At 40.9% G+C, this 24,821-nt stretch overlaps 1 protein-coding gene across 3 annotated transcripts in view; it reads left to right on the top strand.

The window, feature by feature from the left end:
- rbms3 (RNA binding motif, single stranded interacting protein) overlaps nucleotides 1–24,821 on the top strand; it is an 807,584-nt gene that overhangs the window by 607,035 nt on the left and 175,728 nt on the right. For all 3 annotated transcript variants that reach the window (XR_009803506.1, XM_061882138.1, XM_061882137.1), the window contains exon 7: nucleotides 2,143–2,249. Coding sequence is in view for 2 of the 3 variants with exons in the window: in XM_061882138.1 (XP_061738122.1) it covers nucleotides 2,143–2,249 (107 nt within the window). In the remaining variant the exon portion in view is untranslated. The remainder of the gene's footprint in view (nucleotides 1–2,142; nucleotides 2,250–24,821) is intronic.

Genomic DNA, 24,821 nt, shown 5'->3' with positions numbered 1-24,821 from the left:
TTGACAGGCGGATCGGTTCGGCATCTGCAGTGATGCGGACCCTGTATCGATCCGTCGTGGTGAAGAAGAAGCTGAGCCGGAAGGCTAAGCTCTTAATTAACCGGACTATCTACGTTCTATGGTCATGAGCTTTGGGTTGTGACCAAAAGGACAAGATCACGGGTACAGGCGTACAAAATAAGTTTTCTCCGTCACCTGAGAGGAGCTGTGAGTAAAGCCGCTGCTCCTCCACATCGAGAAATACCAGATGAGGTGGTTCGGGGACTGGTCAGGATTCCCCCCCTGACGCCGCCCTGTTTGGGGCACGTCCGACCACGGGGAAAACCCAGGACACGTTGGGGAGACTATGTGTCAATGGCTGGCTCCGGAACACCTCAGGATCCCCCGGGAAGAGCTGGACGAAGTGGCCGGGGAGAGGGAAGTCTGGGCTTTTCTGCTATCTCGGTTTGTTAGTAATCGGTTAAAAAGGTCCAACGAAGACCAAATTGTACAAAAACCAAATAAATGTTTCCCACAAAAAACTATGTAAATCCAATTAATCTGAGATAAACAAGCTGATCCGGTCGGCGTCTGCAGTGATGCGGGCCCTGTATCGATCCGTCGTGGTGAAGAAGAAGCTGAGCCGGAAGGCAAAGCTCTTAATTTACCAGATTATCTACTTTCCCATCCTCACCTATGATCATGAGCTTTGGGTTTTGACCAAAACGACAAGAATACGGAAACAGGTGGACAAAATGTCAGCCAAGAGGAGCTGTGAGTAAAGCCGCTGCTCCTCCACCTCGAGAGATGCCAGATGAGGTGATTCGGGTATCTCGTCAGGTTTCCCCCTGACGCCTCCCTGGGGAGGTTTTTTAGGGCACGCCCGACCACGGGGAAGACCCAGGACACGTTGGGGAGACTATGTGTCATTGGCTGGCTCGGGAACACCTCAGTATTCCCCGGGAAGAGCTGGACAAAGTGGCTGGGGAGAGGGAAGTCTGGTCTTTGTTTAGGCCGTTACCACACAACCCGACTCCGAATAACTGGAGGAAAAAGGATGTCAAATAATCTGTTACATAAAATACAGAAATGTTAACACAAAACACATTTCATAATGAAAAACATTGGAAAAAATAATGTGAAATACATACATTTTATAGAAGACTTGTTGGCAAAGACAACAATAGGTGGAGTAGGAAGACGGGAAGGTACAGCCAACCAAACACCACTAGCCATGCAACTCATTTCTTTTGGACTGGCTCTAACAAGCAGGCAAAAGCCACTGGCGCCTATAGCCAAGGCCCCTGAATCACAGCTCGCAGAACAATACATGGGGGCGGCATGGCGTAGTGGGTAGAGCGGCCGTGCCAGAAACCTGAGGGTTGCAGGTTCGCTTCCCACCTATTGACATACAAATCGCTGCCGTTGTGTCCTTGGGCAGGACACTTCACCCTTTGCTCCCGGTGCCGCTCACACTGGTGAATGAATGATGAATGAATTATTCGTGGTGGTCGGAGGGGCCGTAGGCGCAAACTGGCAGCCACACTTCCGTCAGTCTACCCCAGGGCAGCTTTGGCTACAGATGTAGCTTACCCCCACCAGGTGTGAATGAATGATGGGTTCCCACTTCTCTGTGAGCGCTTTGAGTATCTAACAATAGAAAAGCGTGATATAAATCTAATCCATTATTATTATTATTATTATTATTATTATTACAAATAATGACAATCTGGACAAATACAGGAAAACTTTGTCAACAGAGGTTTAACTCAAAGAGCCAGTATGATGATTGCTATAATGAGTGTGTTGTGGAAAGGAAAATAAGAGAGAGCGTTGCTTTTTAAATGAGGGATAGCAGGAACGTCTTGTGCTATTAGTTTCGGCTGAAAGATCTCTGCCACATAACCATCTCGGCGGTTATTTACAACAGTCATTACTGTGATTATTCATTCAACAACACCCTGAAATGTTTCATCTCTTGCCAGCTGTGGATGGTTTCAGTTGGGCTTGACAAAATCCGCGTTGGGGGAATTTTGCTTGAGAGCGCCTTCGAGGACCAGAAAGGAGCAACAATGGAGGGCACTTGAAAAAAGGGCCACAGTGAGGTCTCAGGAAGCTATCCTCTGTAACGTGCCTTTTTTGTCCTCTCTTCTGCCTCTGCAGCTCCCACAGAGCCTTTGCTGTGTAAATTTGCAGACGGAGGCCAAAAGAAGCGCCAGAGCCAGAGCAAGTACCCTCAGAACGGGAGGCCGTGGCACAGAGAGGGCGAGGTGAGTGTCACCCAAACAAAACATAATGTATTCGCTTTGCTTCAAGGTGTTAGCACAGGGTTGTGCAAATATCTTCCACAAACATACTGAAAACGGTGGAAGGATGCGGTGGTCATTTTGATATTTTCTTATTTTATGAACCGGTTCAAACCAACTGACACATGTAGATATGTTATGACTTTAAATATATTTCAACAAAAAACAATGCTGCTGTCCACAGCCACAAAGTTCACTGCACCCACACGCCACCACTCTCATGAACGCTCTATGGCTGGAGCCCAGACTGTGTCCATATAGATTGAAGTACTGGGCACTCTTGAATCAAAATGTTATTAATTACACATTATTAAATGATTAACGAAGCAACCGATTACAAAACAATGCATTTTTTCTATTTCGACTACTCAATTATTATGTAACGACGTGCATGGTTATGCGGGGGTCGATCTCCCAAGATGCACCAGGAACTCCAGCGGCGACGTGCAGGTGGGACAGTGATTTATTGTCGGTGAAATCACGCAAAAATACAAAGACCGAAAAGCGCGCCGATATCGTGGGAGCAATGGCAAAGCTTAGCATAGGGACAGGAATCAAAGAGCATGGAAAAATACTGAACGTCCGGGTTGCATGGAAGCAAGTAGAACATGTCGTCACTGTTGCGTAATGCAAATAGGGAAGCCAGACTGATTGTGGAGAGAAATGGGAATAGATAGCTCTCTGATTAGTGACCAGGAGCAGGTGAGCGTCCTGAACACTAATCAGAGGCAGGTGAAACTAACCTGCAGTCATGGCAACTGAAACACAAAGCCAGGGGTGCTGAAAACACAACTGAGGTCGTCAAAACTAACAGAACAAAAATGATCCGAGCAACGGATCATAACTTATTATGATTGATACCACATATTCTGGACAGTAGAACGCACCGGTATTTTAGCCGCACCCACAAAAATTTAAAATAAATAAATGTGTTTACATATATTAGCTGCGCTGGACTATAAATTGCAGATATATACGTTACGAAAAAAAAAAATTGAATGATTGTTTACATACCGTAATTGTTTCCAAACGGTGCCTGTTATACGGCAGTAAAACAGCGGATCAAACAAAACAGAAGTCCTCGTCATGGACCGACTAGCTGAAGAAACTAGCTTTACAATCAGCAAAACAGACTCAATAACTCCACGGTGACGTCTTGAATCTATGAAACATAAGCAATAAAAAAGCATATTCACTAAAGCTATCAACGCTAGCTTGAGTACATTAAAATAGTACGTACAAATATGCGTGAAAACACTCCTTCAGACATCACACATGGGACGGTTTAGTTTTGAATAAATTGTTTCAGTTATATTGAAAAACTAACAAATGTTGATTGGAAACTTGAACAATTCAAAAATAATGCTACTGTAAGTTATTAATATTAACACAGACATTTGTTACGTGTTAGCATATTCGCTAATGCTAACAAAGCTAGCTTGATTAGATTACGATAACACGTACAAATATGCATGAAAATACTCCTACACACATAACATCCTGGATGGTTTAGTTTAAATAAATTGTTTTAGTTATATCGGAAAACTTGATTGGAGCATTGAATAAAGAATTATTCCAAGCAGAAAGAATATATATATTTATGAATACTTTTGAATTTTGAGAAAATTAAAAGGATTTTAAGTATGCCTTATAGTCCGGAAAATACGGGATGTTGTTTTTATGTGGTGCTCCCCAATTAGCCTTGGACCCCCAATCAGCCCTTGATCAGACCACAACAGAGTGCTAATTTCAATGGGAGTATGTTCAGGGAATGGAAGGAGGAGACAAGTTTGTGCATTCTTCATTGGGCCAGCTTCTATATAGATTGTTTTAGCTGCGCTATTACTTTTATATTATTACCACTACTTTTTACCTCTATCATTATTACTATAACTTACTTCTACAATATGCTAACTTTTTTAAGTATAGTAAATATATTGTAGTTTACAAAACAAAAAAATTCCATCCTGATGTGATACATACTAAGCAGCAAGCAACACAAAAAAGGACAAACAATAGAGGGAGGAGATAGACAATCATTTGCCAGCAGGAAATACAGACATTATTTAGCGTGTTTGGTTATTGTTATTGTTTATACAGTATTTTATGCAAAATGAGTCAACAAAAACCGAACTACCGTTGGCTTTCCTTCAAATAGTTTGGAATTTTAACTCTAAAAGCCTTCTGTAAGTGAATTGTTTCCCAAATTTGTCAAAAAAAAAATTAAAATAAAATAAAAATAATTTATATATATGTATATATATATATATATATATATATATATATATACATATATATATATATATATATATATATATATATAAAACAATGAAAGAGACATTCCAACAAAAAGCTCTTAAATAATTACCGTATTTTTCGGAGTATAAGTCGCTCCGAAGTAAAAGTCGCACCTACCGAAAATGCATAATAAATAAGGAAAAAAACATATATAAGTCGCATTTTTGGGGGATATTTATTTGATAAAACCCAACACCAAAAATAAACATTTGGAAGGCAATTTAAAATAAATTAAGAATAGTGAACAACAGGCTGAATAAGTGTACGTTATATCAGTGGTCTCCAACCACCGGGCCACAGAAGAATTTTTTATACATTTTTATTTTGAAAAAAAAAAACAAATTTTTTATTTTTGTTTTTATTTTTTATTAAATCAACATAAAAAACACAATATACACTTACAATTAGTGCACCAACCACAAAAACCTCCCTTTTTAATGACAAAAACATCCCGCGGGACAAATTATTAAGCGTTGACCGGTCCGCGGATACAAAAAGGTTGGGGACCACTGCGTTATATGACGCATAAATAACCAACTGAGAAGGTGCCTGGTATGTTAACGTAACATATTATGGTAAGAGTCATTCAAATAACTATAACATATAGAACATGCTATACGTTTACCAAACAATCTGTCACTCCTAATTGCTAAATCCCATGAAATTTTATACGTCTAGTCTCTTAGGTGAATGAGCTAAATAATATTATTTAATATTTTGTGTTAATAATGTAATGTGTTAATAATTTCATACTTAAGTCGCTCCTGAGTATAAGTCGCACCCCCGGCCGGCCAAACCATGAAAAAAACTGTGACTTATAGTCCGAAAAATACGGTATATCAGTTACAGATGGGATTTATGATTCTGTCAAGGGAGCCGGACCTTGAGGAGCCATTCCTATTAAAGATCAGTTCAAAAGACTGGCTCGCTGTTATATTTTGTTGCATGATTAAAATATCAGGGAAACTATCACCTGTAGCATTTAAAATGTAACGTTTATCCCAGATTACAAATTCACATGCTCCACCAGTGTTTACTCTTGTTGGTAACGAATCTGAAATATTATTATGGCTTAATTTGGCCTGTTTTTATTGTATACATTCCTTTAGGTAATATGTAGATCTTTTCTGCTCCTTTTTTGTACAGCAGTAAAAGTGGTAGTGTGGGCAATTTTAATATAAAAATGGCTCGCAAATGAACGACTCGTTCACTTTAAAGGGCTGTTCAAAAGACTCGACTCGTTTGCGAACGCCACATGACTAATACCGGTGAATGTCTTTTTAACTATCAATATCATAGTACACATACTGAACTACACTCGTCCTAATGTGTACATTTCACATTGCAGGCAACTCAAACTTTTTTTTTTTTTAATTACGGATTTCATTAACAGGATTGAAAGTAACAGGAGAGAGTTTAGAATTGAAAAGAGTTTGCAAATACATGAAATACTGTGTTACCCTATAATAGCATGTTGGAAAAAAGCTATTTTTAGTGATTCAACAAAAAATATTTTTAAAACAAAAAAAAAAGGGATGAATGCCCCACAATAAGAGAATGGAGAAAAATAAAGAACTTATTAACTAAAGCACAAATTACAATGGCGGGTGCATGCAAATGTTTACAAAAACACAGCATGTACCAGAAGGTAAAAACAATTGGTTTTCGATAATAGGATAACACAAAGCTCCAGATAAAATCTCCTGACAGGTGCCATTTTGGGGTCCTTATACCATGATAACACCCGTATATTGAAGCACAGAACATGTGACTATGGTAGCCGTAATACTCCGACAATCAATCAAGCGGTGCGGCTTCGAAGCTTGACAAAGTCGTACTAAAATATATTGACAGATTTTTGAGCCCCGTGTGTAATGTTCTTTATTTTCAATGAAACATCGACATTTTGCTCTTGCTTGCTTACTGCTACTTGCAAGTGCCATTGATTGAACTGTCCCCATGTAACTCTTATGTGTGACTGCCATCGACCGGTTACACTTATCATTACACCATGTACCAAATAAAATTGCTTTGAGGTCGGGAAGCAAAACAAAAATGTTGAAGTAACAGGACTGTACTGAGATTTTAACTCTTCCGGTCATATTTGAAAACAAAAATAAAGAAAAATTATAATAATTAGTTTTTAAAAGTTATAAATGGTACAACTTCTTGCATACCATATGACTAACATAATCCCCCCTCAAAAATTTGAGGACGTAATGTGTTAAAGCAGTGGTCCGTGACACATTTGCTACCGGGCCGCACAGAGACATTAAATAATTTGTAACCAACTGCATTTTCTCCTACTTAATTTTGGCCAGTCCCACTAGAACACACCAATAACCTTGTTCATAGGTGTACAAAAAAAAAGGATATCGCCATTTGCTATATCTGTCACATCTTTGTTACATGGGACAATGCACGTTAATAAACATATCAAATATAAAGGTGCCAGATCATAGCCAAAAGCTAGGTTCCATCTGCAGTCCGCGGCAGGTTGATGACCTAAGATCAGGGCAGATCAGGAACAGAGTGACCCTAGTAGTTTGATGGAGAAGTGCTAAAATTTTGCATATAACAATTGTGCTGAAGGATGAATATACACATCTCTTTTGGCCTTGGAAGTTAATGTGCTGGTATAATTGCACATAGTCCTATATATAGCACAAGATACGTTGACAATGGAGCCTTTGGTTTTGATCAGGTGAGGCACACAGAGTTGAGTCAGGTGGTAAACGGATCTAATTTTAATGTTCATGACCCTGTCGTATGTCGCTAAGTCCGAGGTCTCGATGCCACCCATGGCCAAGACACCAGCGCAGTTCACCAGTTATGAACAAAACCCTATAACAGTCTGGATGGTTCTTTTCCTCTTTGTTCCGGAGGACACCACGTCCACAGTTTCCAAAAACAATTTGAAATGTGGACTCGTCAGACCACAGAACACTTTTCCACTTTGCATCAGTCCGTCTTTGATGAGCTGGGGCCCAGGGAAGACGGCGGTGTTTTCTGGGTGTTGTTGAAAAATGGCTTTCGCTTTGTATTGTAGAGTTTTAACTTGCACTTACAGATGTAGCGACCAACTGTAGTTACTGACAGTGATGTTCTTAATGGGAAGACGGCGGCGTTTTCTGGGTGTTGTTGAAAAATGGCTTTCGCTTTGCATTGTAGAGTTTTAACTTGCACTTACAGATGCCGCGACCAACTGTAGTTACTGACAGTGATGTTCTTAATGTTCCTGAGCCCATGTGGTAATATCCTTTACACACTGATGTCGCTTTTTGATGCAGTACCGCCTGGGGAATCAAAGGTCCTAAATATCATCATAAAGTGCTGTGATTTCTCCAGTTTCTCTGAACCTTTTGGTTATATTACGGACCGTAGATGGTGAAATCCCTAAATTACTTGCAACGGCTCGTTGAGAAATGTTGTTCTTAAACTGTTCGACAATTTGCTCACGCATTTGTTCACAAAGTGGTGACCCTCTCCCCATCCTTGTTTGTGAACGACCTAGCATTTCATGGGATCATGGCACCCACCTGTTCCCAATTAGCCTGTTCATCTTTGGGATGTTGCAAATTAGTGTTTGATGAGCATTCTTCAACATGCTCAGTCTTTTTTGCCACCGGTGCTAGCTTTTTTGAAACATGTTACAGGCATTAAATTCCAAATCAGCTAATATTTGCAAAAAATAACAACGTTTTCTAGTTTGAACGTTAAGTATCTTGTCTTTGAAGTGTATTAAATTAACTATAGATTGAAAAGGATATGCAAATCATTGTATTCTGTTTTTATTTACCATTTACACAATGTGCCAGCTTTACTTGTTTTGGGTTTTGTGTGTAGGCATGAAAAATTGGACCAAAAAAAGCTTAAATTTGTGTATTTACGTATGAAATATTGCACAAACTATGAATACATTACTTTTAGAATGGAAATAGAAATCCACAGAAATGTATTCATTTTTCATGCATTTACTTGCTATATTTATTGGCCACACATGGAAGGCGTATATATAATGCCTCCATTAAACCGGTCCCTGGTGCAAAAAAGGTTGGGGACCCCTGTGTTAGAGTGCAAACCATAGCACCCGACTAAATTGTAAATTTAAACCAAATATTTTTAAAAACACTAAACTTCAACTATAGATAGAAAGATAGTACTTTATTGATTCCTTCAGGAGAGTTTTTTCTCTTCGGTTACTCTATAATCTAACTATGTTAGGTTATAGAGTAACACACATATGTTATCAATATATAACAGTATGTTACTATAACCATTCACCAGTCCATATTTTTTTATGGTAAATTCAACGGCTTGAGACAGAATATCAACACAAAATCCCGAAGATATAAATTAATCTGGAGGGCAGGCTGTATTATTTCACAGAAGCATCCCACTCGTCTCCCTCCCTCTTCACACTTATCTGAAATCCTCCCAGCATCGTATGGCAAGAGTCGGAGAGTGATTCACTGACTGAAAGATAGAAAGAAGAGGGGTCACGTGATCACTCATGAGTTCAGCGGGGTTGAGAGCTGCAGGGTAGCTTGTGGTGAGCATTCAGGAAGTTATATGACCGATATTACTGTCAACTCGCCAGTGTGGGAGTCAGGAATGTGCAGTTTTTCTCTGTCCCACGCTGACAAAGGTATTAGTCACTGCTTGTACACACACTTGCCTTCCTCCTCTCTGACTTCCTTGTTGTCTAGTTCCGACACACAGATTTTTTAGTTTTTTATATCTGTATCCATGGTGTAGTCATTGCAATATGTTACTGTACAAGTCGCCTTCGCACTTGAGAAAAAAAAGCGGTCATTTGTACATAACCTGAAACCAGTGAAGTTGGCACGTTGTGTAAAAGGTAAATAAAAACAGAATACAATTATTTGCAAATCCTTTTCAACTTATATTCCATCGGATAGACTGCAACGTTTGAACCGGAAAACGTTGTTATTTTTTGCAAATATTAGCTCATTTGGGAAAAAAAACAAAAGAAACTGGAACAAGTGGCAAAAAAGACTGAGAAAGTTGAGGAATGCTCATCAAACACTTATTTGGGACATCCCACAGGTGAAAAGGCTAATTGGGTCCACTGGTCTTTATGCTGTCTGTCCATCACCAAGTGTGCTGATTGTAAATTACCTGCAACCGTAAAGGCGCATGGCGTCGATGCGGACAGAGCGAGCAGGGGCTTGTCCCGGCAGAGCTTGCCGCCGATGAAATACGGGATTGCGCATGCGCCCTGACACAGCATATTGGTATAGATTTGAAAATTCTTAGTAAACAAAAGTAAAAAACAGAATCAAGTTCGTCCGTCTTCTGGTTTGGTTTAATATAAAATTGCAAGGACGAGTTTGGGGCCAGAAATAGAAAAACACCTATGAATTGATATGATTGAGAAGCAATTATTGAGCTCCTGTTCAATTATTTAAGCAACTTACTGTACACAACCCACCCAGGTGGCTCCCTTTGTCCTTACTGCAGCAGCAGAAGCCGACCGACTTCATCAGTAATTTCTCATTGGCAGCTGAGTCCCTGGTCAGCACATCAAGTGCAGCACTTAAGGGAGGTTTTCTTGCTCGCAAGACGGCTGCTCGTGTCTGCCATGGCTGTTTGTGTGCATGTGAGCACACCAGAGGCAGATAGGTATACACTTGCATCTTGTGGTGATTCGGAGCCAATACCAGATGGTGAGAAGTGCTTCCGCTTTGCTTCAGGTAGACACTCTTTTTTTGGGGCTAGCTATCACATTTTAACTCTGCGAGGCATGCTGGGAACACTGGAATCACGCGCGGCAGTGCTATACTGTGTTGTTGTAGAGGTGCAAAGGTTCTCTCACACCAAGGACGTACTCGGGCAACCAGGTCAGTCGTACCGTCCTTTGGCCCATTTTACAATTGAAGTCAAGTAATTCTGGTTGGTGTGAGCGCTCTGATCAATGTTCAAGTACGGCGCACTTCCTCTCCCTTGGCATGGTTGGAACAGGTGGGGCACGCAGGCACATATGCCATAGCTAGAGCAGTGTTTTTCAACCTTTTTTGGGCCAAGGCACACTTTTTCCATATAAAAAAATACAGAGGTACACCACCAGCAGAAAAGGTTAAAAAATGACAAACTCCACCAGGTTGTTGTGCCATGTTTTGAGTGTATTGTTTCCTGTGTGTAGTGCTTTAATTTTTGTCTTGCGCTGTTATTTTGGTGACACTTTCTGTTTTGTTGGTGTTCTCCTGTAGCAGTTTCACGCCTTCCTTTGAGTGCTATGGCCCGCACCAGCTTTGTTTTCGCAATCTATTTAAGTTGTGCATATACTATCCTTCTTTGTGGACGCCGTAAGTTTTTGCTGTCGTCCAGCATTCAGTTTTTGTTTGCTTTGCAGCCAGTTCAGTTTGACTTTTGTTTTGCATAGCCATCCCCATCAATCAATCAATCAATCAATGTTCATTTATATAGCCCTAAATCACTAGTGTCTCAAAGGGCTGCACAAACCACAACACAAACCCCCCCCCCAAGGGACCGAAAGCAATGTATGTCGAGCGTGTCTAACATGATACTGTGAAAAGTTCAGTCCATGCTTCAGTGCCTTTTTTAAATAAATAAATAAATGGGTTGTACTTGTATAGCGCTTTTCTACCTTCAAGGTACTCAAAGCACTTTGACACTACTTCCACATTTATCCATCCACACACACATTCACACACTGATGGAGGGAGCTGCCATGCAAGGCGCTAACCAGCACTCATCAGGAGCAAGGGTGAAGTGTCTTGCTCAGGACACAACGGACGTGACGAGGTTGGTACTAGGTGGGGATCGAACCAAGGACCCTCAGATTGCGCACTTTTCCTAGCGGGTCTTGCCTTTTGTTCAGTTTTGGTTTAAGCGTTACATACCTTTTCACCTGCACATTGTCTCCCGCTGTGCTCTGCATATTGAGATCACGACAAACCATCCTTGACGCGTTCTACAAAGCAATGAACTACCTGCTGCCTCCTAATGATATGGAGTACTACACCGTTACCAAGCTCTACACAGCACAACGGCACATTATTATAATTATTGGTTTGCAAAAAAGTATTTTTTAGGACCAATTAAGTGAAGTTGCATAATTTCCCACGGCACACCAGACAATATCTCACGGCACAAAAACACTGGGCTACAGTACATACTATGACTATCCATCCATCCGTTTTCTACCGCTTATCCCTTTCGGAGTCACGGGGGGTGCTGAAGCCTATTTCGCCTACAATCCGGCGGAAGGCGGCGTACACCCTGGACAAGTCGCCACCTCATCACAGGGCCAACACAGATAGACAGACAACATTCACACTCACATTCACACACTAGGGCCAATTTAGTGTTGCCAATCAACCTAACCCCAGGTGCATGTCTTTGAATGTGGGAGGAAGCCGGAGTACCCGGAGGGAACCCACGCAGTAACGGGGAGAACATGCAAACTCCACACAGAAACATCACGAGTGCAGGATCGAACCCAGGAACTTCGTATTGTGAGGCGTACGCACAAACCCCTGTTCCAACGTGCTGCCCATACAATGACTAGAATAATACAATTGCGACTTATACGTACTTAAATGGCAACCAACAAATGCATCGAAAAACAGTACAGCCGGACCCTGTTTTTTTTAATGCCCAACTTTTTGCAGGGTTCAGTTTTTGACAAAAATTGGTGCCAAATGTTCGCCCCGCTTTTTGTGTATTTACCGTACAGCCAAACATTGCGGCGAAAAAAACGACAGCAGTATCATTCTGCAAAACCATGTGGCCAAACAAAGGATTATACTCAATGACTTGGTCTTGACAGGTTTTAAATACCATATTTTCCTGGCGCACCGGATTATAAGGCGCACTGCCAATGAACAAGTGTAGTCAGGTTTTTTTTTCATGCAAAAGGCGCACTGGATTATAAAGCGCATTAAAGGGGTCGTATTTTTATTTTTTTTCGACATTTAAAACACTTCCTTGTGGTCTACATAACATGTAATGGTGGTTCTTTGGTCAAAATGTTGCATGGATTATGTTTTACGGATCATCTTCAAGTCGCTTTCTGACAGTCGCTTCAGGATGTGCCGTTTTGTGGGCGGTCTTATTTACGTGGCTCACCTTCGACAACGTCTTCTCCCTGTCATCTTTGTTGTAGCGGTGTAGCGTGCAAGGACGGGAGTGAAAGAAGTGTCAAAAGATGGAGCTAACTGTTTTAATGACATTCAGACTTTACTTCAATCAATAACGGAGCAGCAAATCCTCATCGGCCGGAAATGTGTCCGGAGAAAAAGCGTCCGACTGGAACTCTCTAATAACCAAAATTCCTTGAGTGAATAATGTAAAGAAATTTACACTACTCTATAATAGAAATGGCAACAACAGAGGATGAATGTCCCATAGCAAGAAGATAGAGAAAAAGATTCAGCTTATAACAGTAACTGTGACAATCTGTCACTTTATTTCTGTTAATTTTCGTGTTTTTGTATTTACTTCCTGTTCAGTCCTCTTACTTTGTTGTATTTCCTGTTTTATTCACGAGCACTGTTGTTTTTCTCTTTTCGTTGATTGGCAGCGGTTCACACCAGCTGTCAATCAAACTACTGCCTATTTATATTTCACTTTGGTGAACTTACTATGCAAGACTGCTTTATGTTTATTTGTTTTCTTATGAGTTCTGAATTAAATTCCTCTTACCTTCACTCAACTCTCCTGGATTTTTGCATCATCGGGGACACACAACTGCAGCCATGCGAGTTCCCAACAGTAACTATGTTGTCTCCACACACTGCAAAGGCGAACGCGCGTAATTTTTCAGGACTTATTCAGATCCCAAATACAGATCAGCAGGTACCAGAAGGAAAGAAAAGTTTCTTTTGCATAATGTTGCGAAACAAAACTCCAGATAATGTCTGACATTATACGCACACCATAATAATATTCCTATGTTGAAGCACAGTACAATCCATCAAGCGGCTTCAAAGCTTACCGAAGTCCTACTAAAACATTTTGATGGATTTTTGAGCATTGTGTGTAATGTTCTATAGTTTCAATGGACCATCTACAATAGGGGTATCAGACACCCGGCCCGCGTGCCAATTGCGGTCCGCGAGATATTCTTTTGCGGCCCCACCTCAATATGAAAGTTTAATGTTAGTGCGGCCCGCAAGTTTTATAGGAATGGTGCTTGACAGCGTTTTGTGCTAAGCTGAAGGAATCTACCATTCATGGTGTACTAATTGGCTCTCAAGGCTAAACATTGACGTCACTTGCGCAATTCAAGCAGAGAAACGTTTTGCCGCTTTTCCACTTGACCAAAAATGGCTTTTTCAACGTTCTGGGTTGCCTACCCTTGCGTTAGTGGAAAAGCGGCAAATGAGTGAATGCGACAGAAATGTTGCCATGGAGACAAGGGTTTTCTTACGTGCCTGGCTGCTGTCACAGCGCGACACCTGTCCGTCAGTAATAACAGTCCCTGATAACTGGGACCAATGCAAACCGTTATTTGTTTTTTCTAATTGTTTAATTTACGTTGCCTCACACATTGTTGCTGACTGTAGAAATCGAATTATTATTTTTGTTACTTTTGATTGATTTATTTACTTAATTCTCATTTTGTTCATATATATTTTGATTGTATTTTGTGTTGAAAACAAGAATAAAGATATTTAAAAATATTTTTTTAAAGAACTATTTTCTCGCGGCCCAGCCTCACCCAGACTCTGCATCCAGTGGCCCCCAGGTAAATTGAGTTTGAGACTCCTGATCTAAAATGTCTGTGTTGTTTACTTGAATCATATTGCAGTCTACACATACTGTATCTATTGTGTGTGACTGCCATTATATTGCTGTCTACACGTATTTGTTACACCCCTGTAGAGGAGTGGGATATTGAACAGAAACACGGACACGATGCTTATTCATTCAGGTCCAGTCTGTGATGGCCGAATGAAAGAACGTGTCTCCCTCTACTTTGGTAAGCCAGGCAAAAGTAGTCGAAACCCGATCAGTGACTAAAACAATAACAGACATTTTTAAAACGCAGGTACTACAGAAAAACAACATAAATCCAGGAAGTATTTTCAAAACAAACATTAGAATGTTTTTAACACACATTACTATTTTTTTCATTTCTCTTTTTAGACTCTTCTGCACCAGTCAAAAGTAATAGATGGCAGATCACACAGATCACAGCTTTTTGTCTTCATACCTTTTTTTTAACTTTTTAAAGTAATTAGTTATGATGTTCTTTCTCCCATTTTTTTCTTACTTTTACCAAACACTACATGCACCTGGGGATAGGTTGATTGGCAACAGTAAATTGGCCCTAGTGTTTGAATGTGAGTGTGAATGTTGTCTGTCTATCTGTGTTGGCCCTGCGATGAGGTGGCGACTTGTCCAGGGTGTACCCCGCCTTCCGCCCGATTGCAGCTGAGATAGGCGCCAGCGACCCCAAAAGGGAATAAGCGGTAGAAAATGGATGGATGGATATAATTAATAAAAGCTTTGTTTTTCTATAATGAATTAAAGCTTTGTTTTTCTTCCTTCCTGTTTACTGTCTGCATGTTCACATTTACAGCAATTTAATAACTACTATATATTGTCAGGTATGTGTGATTACCATCTATTGGTCACACTTATCATTACACCATGCACCAAATAAAATAGCTTTGAGGTCGGTAAGCAAAACCAGAATAATTCCGTACGTCAGGCACACCGGGTTATAAGGCGCACGGTTGAGTTCTAAGACAGATAAAAGGGATTTTAAGTGTGACTTATAGTTCGGAAAATATGGTAATACAATTAATACTGCCGCCGCCTTGCACAAAATAAATCATAAGAACGATTTGAAATAAGACTAAAGATAATCCACAAAGATAGAGAACATTTTGTCATACAGCAGAATAAAAAAAGTGGTACACCGGCCGAAGCACCAACGCTCGGTGTGAGCACGCCCTACGACACCCACTCGACATAACCCTTGTGTCAACGAAGGCTTTGTTATTCCGCCAAGAGTTTCTCCTTTTTTAGCTCACACTTGTGAATTGGTCCTGGCTGACTGAATCTCCCCTTGTCCCTCTGACACTCTATTCCCTAAACACCCCAGTCAAAGGCAGGCGTTCTTCTTTAGGGAACAAGGCCGAAAGAGTGGTACAAAAAGATGGGAATTTAAGGTAGATTAAGAGATGGAGGATCAAGAGAGGTAGAGGAGCTAGAGTGGCTGTAGAAAGAAAGACTACTTCCAATGGGAGGAAGGGCATGTTCTAAGTAAGTGTGTGTGTGTGTGTGTGTGTGTGTGTGTGTGTGTGTGTGTGTGTGTGTGTGTGTGTGTGTGTGTGTGTGTGTGTGTGTGTGTGTGTGTGTGTGTGTGTGTGTGTGTGTGTGTGTGCGTGCGTGCGTGCGTGCGTGCGTGTGCGTGTGTGTTTATGCTGATGAAATCTGCCGTCCTCAGCAACCTTTGGTCAAAAAGGAATCGGATTAGCTCTCTTCTGGGAGAGAACCTTCACGAATGCAGATGAGGGATGGCACTGCACAGGTTTCTCTCCTGGCGCCACACACAAAACTTTTACCACACGCACACACCTCTTTACTTCATTGGATGACTCCTAGAAAAAGCACACACACATTTAAAAGCCTACTGAAACCCACCACTACCCACCACACAGTCTGATAGTTTATATATCAATGATGAAATATTAACATTGCAACACATGCCAATACGGCCTTTTTAGTTTACTAAATTACAATTTTAAATTTCCCGCGGAGTTTTTTGTTGAAAACGTCGCGGAATGATGACGTGTGCGCGGACATATTAGCCCAGCACCAAACACGGCTAAAAGTTGTCTCTTTTATTCGCATAATTACACAGTATTTAGGACATCTGTGTTGCTGAATCTTTTGCAATTTGTTCAATTAATAATGGAGACTATAAAGAATAATGTTGTTGGTGGAAAGCGGTGGATTGCAGCTGTCTTTAGCACCGAGACACAGCCGGTGTTTCTTTGTTGTGAAGCTTTAACACAGAGCGGTCAAGCGAACATGTTTCTCTGCGTCAACCAGCAAGTTTTTGGATGGGAAAATTGTGATATTAAGTTAGCTCTTACCGTCAAAAAGGCATCTGTGATCTTGGCTCCTCCATCGGCTTCTCTGCGAGACACTGCCGTTCACCGCAGCCCTCCGACTTTCAGGTATGACTTTAGAATCTCACTAAAACATTATTAAAACAATAAGAAGATAAGGATTTTCCAGAATTATCTTAGTAAATGTATCTAATCACATCTGAAACGCTACCACTTTTTTTTTTTTTTTTTAGTGCCTCACTCTAACTTTCCTCATCCACAAATCTTTCATCCTCGCTCAAATTAAAGGGGAAATTGTTGCTTTCTCGGTCCAAGTAGCTCTTGCTGCTGGAGGATATGATTGTAGACAATGTGAGGAGCCCTACAACCCGTGACGTCACGCGCACATCGTCTGCTACTTCCGGTAAAGGCAAGGCTTTTTTATTAGCGACAAAAAGTTGCGAACTTTATCGTGGATGTTTTCTACTAAATCCTTTCAGCAAAAATATGGCAATATCGCGAAATGATCAAGTATGACACATAGAATGGACCTGCTATCCCCGTTTAAGTAAGAAAATCTCATTTCAGTAGGCATTTAACTATTCACAATTTAGAAAAACTGTTTTGATCCACAAGGTAAATTGTTCAAAACCACACTGACATGGCATGAACTAATGATCTGCAATTGCTGAGACATGGAGAGAGGATTGTTTTGGTTTACAGGGGGAAGGAGACGGCACAGACAAGGGGGACATATTATAGGTGTGTGAGGGGCGTGGCCTGCGGATCTGCAGCAAAGTGGGATGTGCCATTAGCGACAGGTGCGTAGATGATACAGCTGAGAGTGTTTGTCTGATCACCTGTCGCTCTGTTAAAGGCAGCAGTCGGGAAGGAGAGGAGAAGTTGTTGATGTTCATTGTTGGTGGATGGCAGAGCATGTCGAGAGAGAGAGCGAAATTGACGGACAGATCCAAACGACGTGTGTTGAAAACAACAGAAAAAACATTTGTGTGCTCAGGTAGGGAAAGAGTGAACAAAGAAATGGATATTGCTGAAATTGACAAAAAGGACATTTTATTGATAAATAAAACACTATTCAAAACCCAGAATGCAGCTGTCATGTCCGTGGTGGGTGGTCCAGAGAACCCGGAAGCACTTGACTTCCACAAGGTTCTATTTATATATATATATATATATATATATATATATATATATATATATATATATATATGAAAAACAAATAATAATAAACAAGGGAATGGAGTGTGACGAATCCAAAAAGTATATGGTGTTCAACTATGTGTGGGAATTAACTGCTGAGTGTTTTTGGGAGTGTTGAGCAAGGGGCGGAAGTTCTGAAGGGGCAAAACAGGCTCGAAGGTCCGTAAGACAGGCAGGTAGTCAGGGGCGATAACGAGGCGTCAGAGTCCGTGTCCAGGCGGGAGGTCTAGGACCAAGAGGCAGCCAGGGAAGCAGAGGGAACGTAAGGAGACGGGACACACAACTCGTGACGTGTGAACGATGGCAGGCTGCAGGGAGGTCGATAAGGAAGACACAAGACAATTCAACACGACGGGGAGAAGAGGCTAACAGTGCAGAACAGATTGTCAGCAAATACTCTTATATTCTTCAAATCAGTAACCGGTAGTAAAACTCCTGCTTTTCTCATGGTCCAAATAGTTCACAGTAGCAGTATACATAATCATAATACCAGGGCGTCCAGTGAGGGGCATTTTGTACTCCGTCCCAGGAAGAATGCTTGGCGGAAATCTTTTATTTATAGATCTGTATCGCTCTGGAATAACCTGCCACAACTTAACAGGTTTTTAAAAAGAAAGTCATATGTTATCTGAGTCTTTAAATTAGTTTGCTCGTTGATGATTTTCGTTAATGTTTTGGTATTATGTTGTGTAGTTATATTTATATGGTAATTATTATTCTATGACTGTATATTGTTTGCCTGTTTTCTTATTGATGATTTTATTTTATTTATTTTTTGTCTGTATTGTGTAGTTACAATTGTATGCTCTTACTTGTGATTGTATTGAGTTGTGGACCCCAGGAAGACTAGTGGGTTGTTGTGGCAACCAGCTAATGGAGATCATTATTAAAAATAAAAATCAAATCAAACACACAGAGAGAGCAAGAGTGCATAGAGCTAGACATTCGCTTACTGTACAGGAACAGATGACTACGTTCTGGCCCGGGATAGCAGGTTGTGCTGGCTTATGAAGGCAGGTCTCGTCATCAGCCTCAGTTGTGTTGATTGCTGGTGATTGATTGCAGCTGCTTGCTCCAACCGGACTGGCGTGCTCCTCGTATGCTCTCGGAGGTGCGCTCAGCACAGCGCACAGATGAATCGTGACAAGTATATGATAAATAAGCTTTGATTCTTCCTACTGCTTTTCAACAATTTTGCATTGTCCAGCCATCATTATATTCTCTATACCAGTATTTCTTATCCAGGGGGTCCATTGTTGGGCCATGGTGCCAAAAAATGTGTGATCCTCATCCGTGGTCAGTATGGGCCGCAGCAGTACTCAGTTGTAATACACTTTTCCACCACCTGTGGCAGTAATGACAAACTCAAAGGGTGGATGTCTGGAGCTAAAGTCATAAGGAAGTTCAAGGAAAAAAATTATGACAAAGTAGTGGAGCTGTATTTTCATTTTCACTTGGATTTTATTGACGGTTTAAGAAACATTCAAATTTACTATAAATGTTGTCAGAATGGATTTATTTCAGATGTAAATATATTTATAATCAGTTTTTATGAATCCATTCTTTTACAGTATATTTAATCAGTATTTATCAGCCTGACCTAAGTCTTGAAAATATTTCTGCTTAAAGGCCTACTGAAATGAGATTTTCTTATTCAAACGGGGATAGCAGGTCCATTCTATGTGTCATACTTGATCATTTCGCGATATTGCCATATTTTTGCTGAAAGGATTTAGTAGAGAACATCAACAATTAAAGTTTGCAACTTTTGTTTGCTAATAAAAAAGCCTTGCCTTCACCGGAAGTAGCAGACGATGACGTCACCCTTGTGCTTGCTCTTCACATCCTCACATTGTTTATAATGGGAGGCTCCAACAAAAAGAGCTATTCGGACAGAGAAAACGACAATTTCTCCATTTATTTGAGCGAGGATGAAAGATTTGTGGCTGAGGATATTAATAGAGAACGACTAGAAAAAAAAACAAATAAAAAAATTGTTAAACAAAAAAAAGGCGATTGCATTGTGAGCGATTCAGATGTTTTAGACACATTTACTAGGATAATTCTGGGAAATCCCTTATCTTTTTATTGTGTTGCTAGTGTTTTAGTGAGTTGAATAGTACCTGATAGTCGGAGGGGTGTGTCCACGGGAGTGTTGACGCCAGTGTCTGAAGGAAGTCACAGCAGCTGCATGGACGGCGTAAGCTCCGCAGATCTCCGGTAAGAGGCGACTTATTAACACAATTTTCTCACCGAAACCTGCCGGTCGACAAGGGGTCGGGAACCATGTTCGCTTGACCGCTCTGATCCATAGTAAAGCTTCACTTCCGGGAATTTTAAACAAGGAAACACCGTGTGTTTGTGTGGCTAAAGGCTAAAGCTTCCCACCTCCATCTTTCTACTTTGACTTCTCCATTATTAATTGAACAATTGCAAAAGATTCAGCAACACAGATGTCCAGAATACTGTGAAATTGCGCGATGAAAAGAGACGACTTTTAGCCGCAAGTTGTGCTGCGCAAATATGTGCTCTCCAACTCGAGACGTCACGCACACGCGTCATCATTCCGTGACGTTTTAACAAGAAACTCTGCGGGAAATTTTAAAATGTAATTTAGTAAACTAAAAAGGCCGTATTGGCATGTGTTGCAATGTTAATATTTCATCATTGATATATAAACGATCAGACTGCGTGGTCGGTAGTAGTGGGTTTCAGTAGGCCTTTAACACATGGTTTCCCACTATTTGACAAGCTTTATTTATCCTGTTAAACTGCAAGTAGTTTAGATATCCTTATTGAATATGATTACAAACAAGAGTACAGTCATATTACTAATTCAGTGTTGATATTTGAGTGGGCACCAAGCCCCTCTGTAGTGGAAAAATTGGGCCAAAAGGTTTAGAACGCCTGCTCTTTAGTGAATGTCCTCATTTTGGTCTTCGGTAAGATGGAGCCTATCTCAGGTAACTTAGGGGTCGAGGCACAGTACACAGGACATATACAGACAAAAAATTATTCACATTCACACTTTGGACAATCTCTAGTGTCCAATTCAACTAACATGTAATGTTTTCGGGATGCGGGAAGAAGCTAAAGACGTCACACAAACATGCACAGGTAGAACAAATTCCACACACAACTCTCAATCTCCTGACTGTACGGCACGACATGCTAACCCAGTGGTCAGCAACTCGCTGCCCTGGAACCCTAGAGGCTCCTTGGAGATTTTTCAAAAATGTATAAAAATGGATGAAGATGAGTGGAAAAAAATAAATGTTTAATTTTAATATGGTTTCTGTGGTAGGGCAATCATGACATTAACCTTTCTAATTGTTAGAAATACCACTGTTTATATTAAACATGCTTAACTATTGAGAGTATTTCGTGAGCCCTGTTTTGTTCTACTAATATCGGCGGTCATTGAACTCACCGGAGTTTGTTTACATCTACAACTTTCTCCGACGCTGCCACAGAAAGACTCATTCTTCGTCTCATGTTGTCTATTTAATTTTCTATAATGTGCATTACTGCACTAACATGATATTTGTTGACGTTATTGGCTTTTTGGAGTGCCAAACAGGCATATTTGGTCAGTGGATGACTTCAAGCTAATAGACTTTGAGACTTGATGATAGCATTCTATTTAGGCTAGCTGTATGTATATATTGCATCATTATGCCTCGTTTATAGGTATATTCGAGCTCATTTAATTTCCTTTACTCATGTCCTTTGTATTTAATTTATATTTGCACGTCTTATGACACGTTTTCTGTATCTAATATTGTCTGCATTTCTGATAGTGTTTTTTATGTCGTTATAGACCACAACAAACATTACCTAACTTGCAAAAACTGTATTAAAACCATTAAAAGAAGACAGCTTTCCGTTTCCATTAACTTGGACACACCCGTCCATACCTTTGGTAATGCGAAGCCAGTATCTTCCAGGAGTAATTGCAGAAAAGTAAGTCTCGCTTGGTTAATATCTTGATTGATCGCCCCCATATAGTAATAGAAAGTAAGACGAGCACTGCAGTTTAATACATTTAATACATTAATTACATATAATTTAACAGTTAATTTAGGCCAAAAACAAATAGAATCAGAATCAGCTTTACTGATCAAGTACGGTAAACACAAAAAAATATGACTTGGCAGACTATGTGCACTTGTTCAATGCAAACAATGAATATTAAAGGGGAACATTATCACAATTTCTGAAGGGTTATAACCAATAAAAATCAGTTCCCAGTGACTTTTTTTATTTTTCAAAGTTTTTCTCAAAATTTTACCCATCACGCAATATCCCGAAAAACGGCCTCAAAGTGCCTGATTTTTACCATCAGTATATCCACACGTCCATTATCCTGTGACGTCACAGCGTGAAACAACCAGAAACAAACATGGCGGATAGCACAGAAAGGTATAGCGATATTAGCTCGGATTCATACTCGGATTTCAGCGGCGTTAGCGATTCAACAGATTACGCATGTGTTGAAACAGATGGTTGGAGTGTGGAGGCAGGTAGCGAAAACAAAATTGAAGAAGAAACTGAAGCTATTGAGCCATGTCGCTTTGAACCGTATACAAGCGAAACCGACGAAAACGACACGACAGCCAGCGACATGGGAGGAAGCGAGGACAAATTCGGCGATCGCCTTCTAACCAACGATTGGTATGTGTTTGTTTGGCATTAAATGTGGGTGGAGGGAAAGGGTGGATGCAAATATAGCTACAAATGAGGCATAATGATGCAATATGTACATACAGCTAGCCTAAATAGCATGTTAGCATCGATTAGCTTGCCGTCATGCCGTGACCAAATATGTCTGAGTAGCACACTCCACATAAGTCAACAACATCAACAAAACTCACCTTTGTGCATTCATGCACAATGTTATACATTTGGTGGACAAAATGAGACAGAAAAAGAAGTGGCATAAATCACGTCTTAGCCAAGACATCCAGGGGGTTTACCTCGCTCATCTGCGGGAAGAGACAGCCGTCGTCCCTAAATAGCTCGCACTCTGGCAGATTCAGTTGTGGTCTATTTTCCAATATTGCAGATTTCTTTGACTTTATTGTTGGAAATGCATCTGCTTTGAGTGTCGCAGGATATCCACACATTCTTGCCATCTCTGTCGTAGCATAGCTGTCGTAGGTAAAGTGTGCGGAACAAACGAAGGACTTTCGCATCTTTTGGCCACTGTTGCAACTTGAATCCGTCTCTGTTCGTGTTGTTACACCCTCCGACAACACACCGACGAGGCATGATGTCTCCAAGGAACGGGAAAACAGTCGAAAAAACGGAAAATAACAGAGCTGATTTGACTTGGTGCGTGTAATAAGATTGAGAAAATGGTGGATCGCCTAATGTAGGTCATCACTCCGACAGGCTATCAATTGAAAGGCCTTTCAATCGCCAAATTCACCCTTTTAGAGTTCGGAAATTGGTTAAAAAAACATATGGTCTTTTTTCTGCAACATCAAGGTATACATTGACGCTTACATAGATTAAACAAAAATACAAACAAGGACTTAAATAACTAATATGTGCAGTGCTAATAAATAATAGTGCAGTGGTGAATAGAGCATAGAGTAAAATGAGTTAATACGTTTCACAGTGACAGATTAACTCCGGTGTTATTCAACAGCATTCATCAGATTGATAGCCTGGGGGAAGAAACGGGTTGTTTTGGCGTACAGTGGTTTGTAACGCCTGCCATTGGGGAGGAGTTTGAACAGTTCTTGACCAGGTCGTGAGGGGTCTGCGGTGATGCTACTTGCCTGTTTCCTGATACTGGACTGGCATAAGTCCTGAATGGGGAAAGGTTGACATGCACCAATGATCTTGTCTAGTGTCCTAGTTGTCCGTTGCAGTCTGTCTGTAAAACGGTTGCAGATCCACACAAGAAAGTGATTAGTTTGCACTAAACAGACTGAATGATGGATGTGTAGAACATTATCAGCAGCTACTGGGGCAGGTTGAACTTCTTGAGCGGTGTGTGTTTAAGTGGGAGGTCCTCATCAGGTCTCATCTGATTGTCGAACGCAGGAACCAGAAAGGGTCCACAGTGGACACTGTGCTGTTCAGAATGGTAAGGGCGGGCTTTTCCTTGTGGTTCACTGTCATCTCCACAGACTTGAGCGGGTTTAGCTCCAGATGGTTTGAACTGCACCAGAGAGCCAGTTATTCCATCTCCCGTCTGTATGCAGACTTGTCGCAGTCCTGAATGAGAGCGTTGACGGATCCTGAAACATTTCACAGAAGGATCCCCTGAGGTGCAGTCGTTGGTGTAGAGGGAGCAAAGCAGTGGGGAGAGAACACACCCCTGGAGGGCGCCAGTGCTGATTGTCCAGGTGGGGATGCAGTGGTCCCCAGCCTTACCTGTTGTCTTTTGTCAGTCAGGAAGTTGGTGATCCACTGAAAGGTGTAGGCCAACAAAAAACATTCATGAAGTTTGTTTCTTATTTATTATGGGTCTCCTGAAAATGTGACCAAATCTGCTGGGTCAAAAGTATACACACAGCAATTGGTTAATTGGTTACGTGTCCCTTGGCAAGTATCAACGCAATAAGGCGCTTTTGGTAGCCATCCACAAGCTTCTGGCAAGTTCCTGGTTGAATTTCTGACCACTCCTCTTGACAAAATTGGTGCAGTTCAGTTAAATTTGTTGGTTTTCTGACATGGACTTGTTTCTTCAGCATTGTCCACATGTTCCCAATAGAGATTAAGTCAGGACTTTGCAATGGCCATTCTAAAACCTTAATTCTAGCCTGATTTAGCCATTCCTTTACCACTTTTGACCTGTGTTGGAGGTCATTGTCCTGTTGGAACATCCAAATGTACCCAAGACCGAACCTCCCGGCGGAGGATTTTAGGTTGTCCTGAAGAATTTGGAGGTAATCCTCCTTTTTCATTGTCCCATTGACTCTACTGGCAACAAAACAGGCCAATAGCATAA

The sequence above is a fragment of the Nerophis ophidion genome, linkage group LG21, assembly GCF_033978795.1.
Source record: "Nerophis ophidion isolate RoL-2023_Sa linkage group LG21, RoL_Noph_v1.0, whole genome shotgun sequence".
Lineage (NCBI taxonomy): Eukaryota > Metazoa > Chordata > Actinopteri > Syngnathiformes > Syngnathidae > Nerophis > Nerophis ophidion.
Note: the sequence above shows the minus strand (reverse complement) of the source record. Positions and strands in the feature narration are given on the sequence as shown.